General features: G+C 40.1%; 1 protein-coding gene across 5 annotated transcripts in view; it reads left to right on the top strand.

Annotated features, from left to right (window-relative positions):
* CTNNA1 (catenin alpha 1) overlaps positions 1 to 12,654 on the top strand; it is a 171,511-nt gene that overhangs the window by 138,941 nt on the left and 19,916 nt on the right. For all 5 annotated transcript variants that reach the window (XM_023752104.1, XM_023752105.1, XM_023752106.1 and 2 more), the window contains exon 10: positions 7,653 to 7,745. In XM_023752104.1, the coding sequence (XP_023607872.1) occupies positions 7,653 to 7,745 (93 nt within the window). The remainder of the gene's footprint in view (positions 1 to 7,652; positions 7,746 to 12,654) is intronic.

Raw genomic sequence — 12,654 nt, 5'->3', positions numbered from 1 at the left:
ATTTAGAATTAAACCATATAAAATAAGTTATATGCAGAAAACCAGACCCTAGAAAAAGAGTAATAGACAATTATGATCTATAATTGCCAATCTTGAGTTCGGATTTGACACTGCACTTCCTGGTAGCAGGGAGAAAAGGATGAAACAGTTAATTGTGTAGTCCTTGTCTTTAAAATGGAGGAAGGATGCTCCCCCCCCTTCTTTTTCCCCCAGGGAAAGTAAGCCTATCTTAAAAATAAAATGTAAAAAGAATCCTTACAGCCTGGTTGGCTTGGCTCAGCAATTGAGTGTCAACCTAGGAACCAAGAGGTCACTGGTTCCCAGTCAGGGTACATACCTGGGTTGTGGGCTTGATCCCCAGCAGGGGGCATGTAAGAGGCAGCCGATCGATGACACTTATCTCTCATCAATGTTTCTATCCCTCTATCCCTCTCCCTTCCTCTCTCTCTAAAAAAAAAAATCAATAAAAAACATTAAAAAAAAATCCTTACGTAGGGTTTTTCTATAAGGGACAGTTAATGATTAAGTAGGTGGGGGGGGGGTCCTCAACATTTTAACATATAGTGATAGATTCCACATGATTTTCTTGTAAGTTTCTTCTAAAAAGGCAAGATCATAACATTCCATTGCTACTGAGTTGAGATCCAGGCAGCTGTGATCTGGTGAGGGGCTAACCAGCATATGGCCTTCAGCTTCCCAGTGACAATATTGGGAGGACAGAGGGCTGTGAGTCTGTGTGCTTTCTCCTGATCATCTCAGCATTGCTTTCTCCTTTTTAAAAATAAACTTCAACCTTTGTTTTGTTATGTTTTAAATGTACCTTGTAAAGAGCATATGCTTAGTTGTTATTCAGCTTAGCAGGATTTTTCTTTTCTGTTAGAGAGTTTAGTACATATACATTCATTATTATGACATGTGGATTCATTTTACCATTGCATTTTGTTCTCTCCTTTTTGTTTTTGTTTTTTATAATTTTTAAAAAAATTTATTTCAGAGGAAGGGAGAGGGGGAGAGAGAGAGAGAGAAACACCAACGATGAGAGATAATCATTGATCGGCTGCTTCCTGCACGCCCCCCACTGGGGATCGAGTCCACAATCTGGGCCTGTGCCCTCCACCGGAATCGAACCCGGGACCCCTCAGTCCGCAGCCCGATGCTCCATCCACTGAGCCAAACCAGCCAGGGCTGTTCTCTCCTTATGCCTCTGTTTCTATCCTTCTTTCTCCTCCTGTTTTTGGATTGATTGAGCCTTCCCATTTCCTTTTTTCTTTTTTCCCCCCTTCTTGTTTGGAAATCATATACCCTCTGTTTCATTAGTGGTAACTGGCTATTTTAGCAAGCATGTTTAACTCAGAGGATAAAGTTAATCAGTATCTTTTTCTCCTGAAACAATGTAAGTCTCTTAGAACAGTGGTCACCAACCAGTGGTCTGTGGTCTGTGAGGTCCGAAAGTTTGGCGACCGCTGATTTAAGGAAAACTTTGGAGCAGCAGTCACCAACCGGTGGTCGACGGACCACTGGTGGTCCATGAGGTCCGAAAGGTTGGTGACCACTGTCTTAGAATGTTTTAACTCCATTCTCCAATTTAAATATTGTCCAGTATTTTGATTCTCTTAAATTATAGCCCCCTGAATTAGATACTATTGGTATTGCTTTATTTGTTTTTTTCAAGTTTGCATAAATTTTACCATATTTTTATTGCTTCCCATTTCTTCTTTTGCATATTAAACCTCCCTTCTGGGATTATTTCCCTTCTTCCTGAAGCATAGTCATTAGAAATTCCTTTAGTGGGAGGGAGGAAGATATGTGTGGAGTAAATACTCTCAGGTTGTTTTTGTTTTAACTTAATGTCTTTATTGTGCTCTAATTCTTTTTTTAAAATATATTTTTATTTATTTCAAAGAGGAAGGGGGAGAGAGAGAGAGAGAAACATCAATGATGATAATTGAGAGTCATGGATTGGCTGCCTCTTGCATGCCCCCTACTGGGGATTGAGCCTGGGACCCTTCAGTCTGCAGGCCGATGCTCTATCCACTGAGCCAAACTGGCCCGGGCTGAAGATATTCTTTATCTCTGGCTTCCATGGTTTTTATTGAAAAGTCATGAGTCATAATTTGTATTTACTTTCTGGCTGTATAAAAATCTTGTCTTGCCCTAGCCAGTTTGGCTCAGTGGATAATGCGAACTAAAGGGTGCCAGGTCCCATTCCAGTCAAGGGCGCATGCACAGGTGCAGGCTTGATCCCCAGTGGAGGGCTCGCAGGAGGCAGCCGATCAGTGATTCTCTCTCATCATTGATGTTTCTATCTCTCTCTCCTTCTCCTTTCCTCTCTGAAATCAATAAAAATATATTTTAAAAAAAAATCTTGTCATTGTTGTTCTAAAGCTTCATTACAGTGTGTCAGGGTGTGGACCTTTTTTTGGGGGGGGTGGTTAATCCTCACCCAGAGATATTTTTTCCATTGATTTTTAGAGATAGTGGAAAGAAGGGAGGGGGGAGAGAGAAAGAGAGAAACAACGAAGTGAGAGAGAGATATCAATAGGTTGCCTCCTGCACACACCCTGGGGCACGGTAATGCCCTTGACCAGGAATCCAACTTAGACCCTCCTAACCACCAAGCCAAACCAACCAGGGCTAGATTTCTTTTATTTATCCTGCTTAGAATTTGTCTTCCCAAATCTAAAATTTGAATTTCATTCACTTTGAAAAATTTAAGTATTGCCTCTGTTCCATTTTTTTTCTCTCTTTCCTTCTGAAATTCCTCATAGTTGAATAGTAGCCCTTCTCAGTTTATCTTGCATATCTCATAATTTCTTTTATGACTTCCATATTATAGAAATTCCTGTTTTGTTTTGTTTTTAAGTAATTCTTAAGTTTGACTTTACAGGTTAGTAATTCTTCCTTCAGCAGTGTTTAGTCAAGATTATTTTAAATTTCTGGGAGTGCCAGATGTTATAACTTTTCACGCGAAATTGAATTTTGATCTTTCTCAAATCTGCCTAGTTTTGTGTGTTTTTTAAAATCCTCATTAGTAATTTTAAAAAAAATCCTCACCTGAGGATCTGTTTTTCATTGATTCTAGAGAGAGGAAGGGAGAAGAGAGTGGGAGAGAAAAACATTAAGAGAAACATCAAATGCTTCCCGTTTACACCCTGCCTGGGGCTCAAACTCATAACCTAGATTTGTGCCCTGCCTGGGAATCCAACCTGAAACCCTACCGTGTGCATGGGATGAGCCACATAGGCGAGGGCTCAAATCTGCCTCGTCATTTTGAGTGTGTTTTTTCCTAGTCTCTACTTTGGTTACTTTTTTTTTTTAGGTCAATTAACATAAGAAATATTTTTAATATTCCATGTTTGATCATTTGAGTATCTGCAGTTATTGTGGATTTGATTACTCAGTTCTTTTGCTTACTCTACCCCAGATGGCTTATTTCCTTATGTACTTTCTGCATTTTTATTGTGACTTCACATTCTGGCATTTTGTATATGGGAATTCTTTGAGGCCTGGGATTAGATCACCTTTCATCCGAGAAAATTTCCATTTATATTTGCTTCTGCCAGTTGTTTAGGGATACTACTAACACATGACCTCCTAAGCCTAAAAGTTTTTTGGGCCAAGTAAATAATGTAATTTCTGTACTTTAACCCCTGTGGGGGGTGTGCAGGAGGCAGCCGATTAATGATTCTCTCTCATCATTGATGTTTCTATCTCTTCCTCTCTGAAATCAATAAAAATATATTAAAAACAAACAAACAAAAAACAAGTTCTGATCACAGAATAGTTTGTACCCCATTCCCACCCACTCCTACTCCAAGTGAACACTGTTTTCAGTGCTTGCTTGCCTTTCTGAATTTCTGCTTTCTCATTTCTAGCCTCTGACAGTTTCCTTTAATCACTTACCTGCATTAAAAAATAAAAACAAAAAACAGCATTATTGAGATACAATTTATGTAACATAAATATTACCCATTTTAAGTATACAATTCAGTGATTTTTTTACTAAATTTACAGTACGATGCAAACTTCACCACAATCCAGTGTGGAACTTTTCTATCACCCATGCATACTTCATTTTTTGGTAACATACCTTGTTCCTCCTAATAAGGTAGCCAGCACCTTCTCTGGAAATTGGGAATATGCAGGTTTGACCTCTGTTCCATCATCATTTTCCCTGTTGGTTGGGGAGTAATTATTAGAAGTTTCTTGAGTGGTTTTGAAATTTATATGACATGCAGTTGGGACTTCTCAGATATATGACAAGTTTGGAAAAGTTGAGTTACTATTATTTTGGATTTTTTGAGAGTCCAGACTCAATCATTTTAAAGGCAAAAACTCAGGTGTTAGCTTGACTTGCAGCCAATGGCAAATGATGCAGGTTGTGAGCTTATGGCCTCTTACCTAGGTCGTGATGTTACCACTTAGACGTTAAAAGTTTCCTTTTCCACAGTTTTCTACTTGTTTTATGCCACAGAGTGGATGAGATGTTAGAGTAGGTCATTAATTTATCACCAAGAACAGAAAAAACCTTCCTGCACAGGTTCCAGAGTAAGGGGCAGTGTCACATTTCATCCGAATGTAAAGCCATGAGCAGTTACTGAGGGCAGTGGGAAGAACTGTATATGACTTGAACAATCTGCACTTTATTTAAAGTCATCAGTACATTTACAGTAGAGGGAAATAGTCATAATGGGACATTTTATTACTACAAACTTGGTTTCATAAATTTTATTTAAGGAAAGAAAATCAGGTGTGGAATAAAGGTAGAGCTTTTCTAAATGTCTGAAAAGTTGTTTTTCTGTCATGTACAAATCGTCATATTTGTTGATCTGACACAGCCCTGCTGTGACAGTCTCCTTCACAGCACAGATTGTTACTGGACTACTCCTGAAACCAGCAAAAACCCAGGGCTGTTTTTTTTATCAGTGAGTTGCAAGTTTTCTGAAATATTCTGCTCTTTAACAAGATCCAGACTTACATGGGTTAGTTAGGCAGAAGCAGTGCAAAAGAGGCCTTCATGCCCTGGCTGGGTAGCTCAGTTGATTAGAGCATCATCCTGTTTATGTCAAGGTTGGGGTTCAATCCCCGGACAGGGCACGTACAAGAAACAACCAATAAATGCATAAATAAGTGGAACAACAAATCAATGTTGCTCTCTCCCTCCCCCTCCCTTTCTCTCTCTCCCTTCCTCTCTCTCTAAAATCGGGGGGGGGGGGGCTTCATGATTTCAAAGCTAGTAGTCATAGTGTCAGTCTCAGCCTACCTCTTGGATTAACAGGACCAAAGACATTTAAATTGTTAATACCTCAAGTTACTGTGATAGCAAAGATGTAATAATTTATTCCCAGAACAAATGTAGAGATACTGCTCATTACTAAGTCTCAGCTCTGCCAGGTTCTCTGGGAGTTAGCTGCTCTGAGTGTTTTTAATTCACAGTCTCAGTATTAGCTGCCATCCCAGATTCCTAGAGCCCCAGAAGGAGGCATTTAGGAAGCCCCTCCCCTCACCCCGTTTTCACTGTAGCCTGGCACTAGTATATGAGGTTAGCCTCTCAGAGAGCTATGGTTGAGATACTGCATTTGCACATTTGTCATTGTTAGAAGTGAGTAGCCTGTCCCTGGGGGGTGAATTGAGCATCCATCTGGAGAAGACTGTCAGTGACAGGCACCCGCTGCCTCCTCCCAGGTCAGGCAGGGTGGCTTCCTGAAACAGGCAGCGTGCTCCTGTTGAACATTGCTGCTTCAGCAGTACATTAGAAATGTTTGTAAACAATGTTTTAAAAATAAAGAACAAGTCTTCCATAACCTTTGTTTTGTTAGGATTTATATCAGGAAAGATGCTTTACAGAAGTCAGCCATTTCACCCTCAGCCACACACACTCATGTGTCTGACCTATAGTAGAAAACACTTTATATAATCTGTTTGCTTCTTAATTTAAAAATGTTTTTCCAGATTCATACAATTGGGAGAACATAAATTGAAAGGAGAGTGTATGAGTAGAGACTAGAGCATGGAAGGCAGAAACACAGTGACAGGCCTTCCTGCAGCTAACATTTGGCTGGCCTCTTCAATGGTGGGCATGGACGGGGTGCTGGGCATTAGCACACTCATCTCACAGGGGCCTCTGTTAGCTCCAAACTGCTAGTTTAGTGTCACCCTCACATTTTACATTTGGTTTTCAAAATTCCTTCTTATGACAGTAGAAGTTGTAGATTCATGAACTCATCTAATTTAAGCTTTCTCCTTCATTATAGCATCATAAAATATATAATTGAGGGATAGTGTTTTTTAAAAGTTTACAAAAGTTAGCTTAGTCATATTTCGTAGTAACTTCAAAACAAATAGGAATCTTCAATCAGCTCTATAAATTGTCATCATAAAGAGCAAAGTGTCTCTTGGCTCAAGTCCCGGCGACACCAGAAAGTAGGATTGTAGTCTTCAGGGAGTATATCTGTTACTTCTTTATGTGATTTTGAAGGCCACTAAACATTAAAGACCTGATTTAATTTTCTGTTTCCTTACCTTTTATTTTTAAATGCATGTTCGTTCTTTTGTTTCTTCTTGTGATTAGCATTGCAGGATTCTGATAGTTAGCAGTCTTACAGAAAAATGATAATCCCCAACTGTAACACAGCAAACAACAGCCATAATGGTATATAATTTTTCTTGTGCCTTTGTGTGCTTAAATTGGGTGGAGGAGTGAAAAAAAATCAAAGGTTATTGTCACTGCCCTTGTTTACTCTGGCATTTAAATTCTTGGAAAGTACCTCTGATATTCAACTGCCATTCATAATTCACTTTGCAACTGGGGGAAAGATGTGTCTCACCACCATGTATTCAGTTGGTCTCCATGTTACTAATGGAATTGGCAAGCCTGTTCATTTAGGAACATGGATAGGTGATCACAGCCCTAGCAGTCACTACAGAGCAACATTCTCAGCATAGCCAGAGCTACGGCAGAGGAAGTATGACACAGCTTGGGAAGATTGGCATGAGCACTGTCACTGAGGGTTGGAGGGGAGGTAAAGATTTTAGTTTGAGTGAAATAGCATTGTTCAGGAAAGAGTCCAGCTGTCAGTGCTTTTGAGAACCCAGTTGGAGGACAGTTTTGTTCTTAATGATAGAACATCATCCCTGTTTCTTCTTCCTTTTCTGATGAGGATGGCCTTGATGTTTTCTTAATGCTATTTTTTTATTTGAAAAATAACCTTGTGTTCAAATGAAAAGCATCCATTCACATGTCAAATGAGAATAATAACTTAGAATTTATATTTCCTTACTTCAAGAACAGCTGCAAAGTACATTTTTATTTGAGTATATCAACAATTCTTTCCTGATGCCCTTGATGCCACAGCTTTTCTCATGTTATTGCCCTCACTGGGAGAACCTCTGTCTGAAGTGACTGTTTAGGCAGGTTAGAGCCCATGTAAAGCCTGTAAGTTACAGGCCGTGGAACGTTTCAAGGTTCGGCCACCAGCTTACAGTGTGACCTGTGTTACGAATCTATAATTTCCTCAGGACAGAGCTAGAAAAAAACCAAACGTGTCCTTATAAGCTGTAAAGGTCAGGGATGGGGGTAAGTGTATGTTTGTTTTTCTTTGCAGTCCAAGAGAAAAATCTTCAAAGATCTTTTTATGTGTTCCTTCTTCTAGGTCGCCAACTTGGCCTGCTCTATTTCAAACAATGAAGAAGGTGTAAAGCTTGTTCGAATGTCTGCGAGCCAGCTAGAAGCCCTCTGCCCTCAGGTAAAGTATGACCAGCAATGCTGTAAGGTACCAACAGACTGAATTTTGGTTAGAGTGGAGATGAGGTTTATTTTGTTGGTTTTGTTTTTAGGATTTTAGATAGAAGTCTTAGAGACAAAACACTGATTCAGAGTCTGCAAATCTTGGAGAAATTTGTTTAACTTCAAGTGACATTTCCTCAGGGCATCACATGTTCTATCCTCTTGCCCTTCATTAAAAATGCATAGTACCCTGGCCAGTGTGACTCGGGTGGGCATGGTCCTGTGCACTGAGAGGTCTCAGGCTCAATTCCCGGTCAGTGCACATGCCTGGGTTGCAGGTTTGATCCGCTGTAGGAGGTGTGCAGGAGGCAGCCAATCGATGTTCTGCTCTCATATCGATGTTTCTCCCCCGCTCCCCCTCCCCCTCCCCCCCCCAAAAAAATCAATTAAAACATCTTAAAATAAAATAAAACATCTTAAATAAATAAAAATGCATAATGTCCTCCACTGATCGCAAATAGGGGGTGTGCAGTGACCACACTATTCAGTCTACATCCTTCTTGAACGAAGGGCTACCTGCAACATCTGGCAGTCCTGTAATCATGATGGTCACCCCACAAGCCTAAAAGTATAATAGCTACCCACCTGCCCTCCATCCTAATGCCCAGTATTTGGGTGTTTCTGTGTTGGGGAAGGAGGGGGAAAGATTCAAGAGCTGGAACCCTTACTCTGTAGTGTCCTAAAGTAGCTTTATGATACAGATATTAATGATGTAATTAAGCCAGCTACCAAAGTAAAAGCTTGAGAACTTTTCTCCATTTATAATGGTATATTGGAAGACTGGTGATGGGATTAGGTTAAGCGAGAAATACTCTGAAGCACATAGAAGAATGGTGTATCCCATGAGGGGAACGGATCCTATTTGTGTGGCCTGGTACTCCTTGCCACTCCCAGGCAAAATAAGCAGTGTAAATGCTGTTTCAGTGGAAGAGATTGCCTCTCCAATTTGCCAGATAGAGAATGCTCATGGGCATACTTGGAGGATTTACATTTACCTCTCTCTAAATGGCCTGCCAGATGGCAGTGGCCACGAATAAATGGGAATAAGCAAGGGAACTGGAGTAATGGAATAGAGATCACAGGAAGGAAATTTCTGTGTTACGTCTGCAACCAACTTTAAAATATACTCTGTCCAGTACTCTTTCATATAAATAATTTCTGACAGTCAAGGTAGGTGATGGAAATAAGTAAACCCGGTTACTAATTTGAGATCCTAACTAGTATGCAGGTTAGTTTAGGGCATTTGCTGTCATTCTCAACCATGTGGCTAGTTTCCCAATGAGAGTTGCTTCATCTAAATATTAGTGTGATGGGCTCAGTTTGTGAATCCACATTATGTGATGGACAGTTCCTCAGCTTTAATCCAGTGATGAAATCTAGTGATTGCTAGCTGTACAGATAGATAATAAACACAATGGATTGAATAACCTCCAGAAAGTTAATGTATGACCAAGTTGTATGAAATAAATTTAGAGCATGTTTCTCAAGATTTGGCATTCTCTCCTTAAGTTTGCCATTTTGCCCTATCAGTATTTGTTTTTAATGTCTTTAGTTCTCCATTTGGTTTTTAAATGTTTGAAAAGCGACAGTGCTTTCACATATCGGCTGAAACAGATGGTAACATACGCTGATCACACCTACCAAGAATATTTATATAAATGATCTTAAAGCCCAGGGGAAAAAATCACATGAGGAGTCTAGTAGATAGAGCCTAATGAAAATGGCGATGTGCGTGCTGCGAGGTCCTTTCATTATTTTTAAAGAGAAGTCAGCAGTTCAGATGTTTCTGTCAAGTTTCAATTTTAAATGATTGGTAACAAATTTTAAAATGTTGCAATTCTTTGAGGAGGGTAAACCAAACACTTTTGGGAGCTGCATGTGGCCTGCCTTGGTCCATGTGTTTCATGCTCAAAGGACTCTCCCCTTCAAGGTAGCTGTTACTTTGAGGAAGAGGGATTTGAGTGGAGCCCTCTCCTTTCTCTTCATCCTGATGCAGACACTGAGCTCGGCTCATGGGAGTGGGTGGGTGGGGGGTTTCTAGCCCCCTGGTATTCTCTTCTGCAGTCAGTGGCTTGTTTGATAACAGACTCCAGTCAAAGCCAATGATCTAAACTAGATTAGTTAGTTAATTCACCAGGAGTTTAAGGTGGTATTTAATATACTATAGCATATAGACAGTTATTACATTAACCCTTTGAGTGCCAACCAATATCCTAGGAACTATGCTAAAATTGCCAAGGCATTTTTGCTGATTTTACAGCAGTTTAGGAAAAAAATTATGAATCGCAAGTAAATGAAGTTACATATTCAAAAACTTAAGGAAACCTTTACTACATTGACATATTTAGCAATATCATCATCACTAATAAAAGCAGACTTAGAACTGGACACCATTTCGAAGCTTTGATAGCACTCCCGGCACTTTTGGCGAAAGACAGGAGCGCGATGGCGCTCCCCGGCACTCTAGGGGTTAAAAGTGTATGTTTCCTTATTGTGACACTACTGTCACCATCTGTCCAAGGATGGAATGCCTGTTAGGATTTTCCAGGCTGTTTTTTTGTGCTTCATGCCCAGGGCCCTGCATTCAGGCAGCCCTGGCCCCTCTGCTGGGTGCAGCTTCCCTAGGGGCAGCTCTTTAGTGGCCCCACCTACAGTTTGAAGTTGGCTCCTAGTTCTCATTCTTCCTTTCTGGAGGGGAGGGAAGAGTTTTTGTCCCCATTTTCCGGTCCCCTGTACCAAAATTAACTTTTGGAAATGGGAAATTCTGTTCTAAAATAATAACTTTTTAGTAGTCACATGACTTGAACTTCAAATATTGGAGATTAAACTTGAGTTGAGGAGGAAGTAATCTGAAAATGGCTTTATTTTGTTGTTTGAGGGGAGAAAGCACCCACATTTTTGGTGATTTGCTGTTCTCATCAGCAAGAAATGAAGCAGGTCAGGTCGGTCTCTCTCTCTCTCTCTCTCTCTCTCTCTCTCTCTCTCCCTCCCTCTCCCTCTCCCTCTCCCTCTCCCTCTCTGCATTGCCTTCTACTTTGTGGCTGCATTCTCTCTCACTCTGTTCATCACAGAGGGGTCCTGCCTCCATCTGAGCACAGAGCCCCCAGCTTTATACACTCTCACAAGGAAAAACTGTTTTAGGAAAGACCTGACACTGTATCCCCATATGTCCCCGACATTGTCTTGCTTATAGATGTGCCTAACTTTTAGTCCACCATAGCTACTTAAAATATTTCGGTTTTTTAGTTCATTCGGTGCTGGCTAGGGAAGGAAAGGAAAAAACAAAACAAAACCCTGCCAACAACAGGTTTCTGACAATCGAGTCTTTAAAATTTGAGGAGGGCATTTTAGAGATGATCTCTCTTTTTTAGGGTGACATTGGTTAATAAAACCATACAGGCTTCAAGTGTACAGTTCAGTAACACATCATGTACACACTGCACCATGTGCTCACCATCCAGAGTAAAGTCTCTTTCTACCCCATTCCTCCCGCCCCCTTTGCCCACCTGCACCTACCTCCACCCTCCTTTCCTTCTGATTATCGCCACATCTGTGTCTGTGTGTTATGTATATGTTTATTGTTGGTATTTTTTGCTTAATCCCTTCACCTTTTTCATCCAGCCCTCCAACTCTCCTCCCCTCTGACAACTGTCAGTCTGTTCCATGCCTCTGTATGTATTTTGTTTGTCCGTTTATTTTGTACATTAGATTCGACATATAAGAGATCATATGATATTTGTCTTTCTCTGACTGGCTTATTTCACTCAGCATAATCATCTCCAGGTCCATTCATGATGTTGCAAAGGGTAAAGTTTCCTTTTTTTATGGCCATGTAGTATGCCATTGTATAAATGTACCACAGTTTTTTTATCCACTCATCTACTGATGGACACTTGGGCTGTTTCCAGATCTTGGCTATTGTAAATAACGCTGCAATGAATATTAGGGGTGCATATATTCTTTTGAATCAGTATTTCGGGTTCCTTCACATAATTCCCAGAAGTGGGATTGCTGAATCATAAGGCAGTTCCATTTATCAGGTGTCCTTTGTAAAAATGAGAAAGTTTTGTAGTCAAATGAGAAAGTTAACCTTAGGCAAGGTGCTGTTCCTCCATTATACTGTATGCAATAAGATATATTACAGAACAAAAGAAAGCAATTTTCTCTTTGTAAGGGAAAATTATCTTAGTATTTAAAACATATAATTAAGTCCTGGTCTGTGTTTACTTGGCTCTCATTGGAAACATTTTCTTCAGACAAATATTCTTACAAGGCCTTGTTTCACTCTGATTCATTGAAACATGAATGAATTAATGAGTTAATTAATGAAGTTAATAGTCCACAATGGTGAAGCACCTAGTGGTAATGAATGGCAAGAAGAAAAAGAGACAAAAAACAAGCCTTGAAATGAAAATATGGGAGACCACAACATAACACGAGAAAGATAGGATGGCTTTTCTTCCAAATAATTTATCATGCAAACCCATACACTTTAGAAAGTAGTGGGCTATTAGTAATTACTAACTGGATGACATAGTCCCCATATGCCTTGGAATCTTTTACTGATTGTCTTGATAGTTTTCACTTCCTGTTGTTTAGTGGGAAAGAGGAACAGTTGCACCAGTCTAGCAGGTCTAATACTTCAGTTTGTTACAACTGCAGTTTTGGGGGGCTGATTCTTTGGCATATCCCTCCAATCATTTGGGAATTATACACATGACCTGTAGGTATTTGGTTCTTTTTTTTTTTTTTTTTTTTTAATATATTTTGGTTTTTTACAGAGAGGAAGGGAGAGGGATAGAGAGTTAGAAACATCGATGAGAGAGAAACATCAATCAGCCGCCTCCTGCACACCTCCTACTGGGGAT

This window comes from Myotis lucifugus, unplaced genomic scaffold (genome assembly GCF_000147115.1).
Source record: "Myotis lucifugus unplaced genomic scaffold, Myoluc2.0 scaffold_28, whole genome shotgun sequence".
NCBI classification, from domain to species: domain Eukaryota; kingdom Metazoa; phylum Chordata; class Mammalia; order Chiroptera; family Vespertilionidae; genus Myotis; species Myotis lucifugus.
This window is presented reverse-complemented; position numbering and strand designations above follow the sequence as displayed.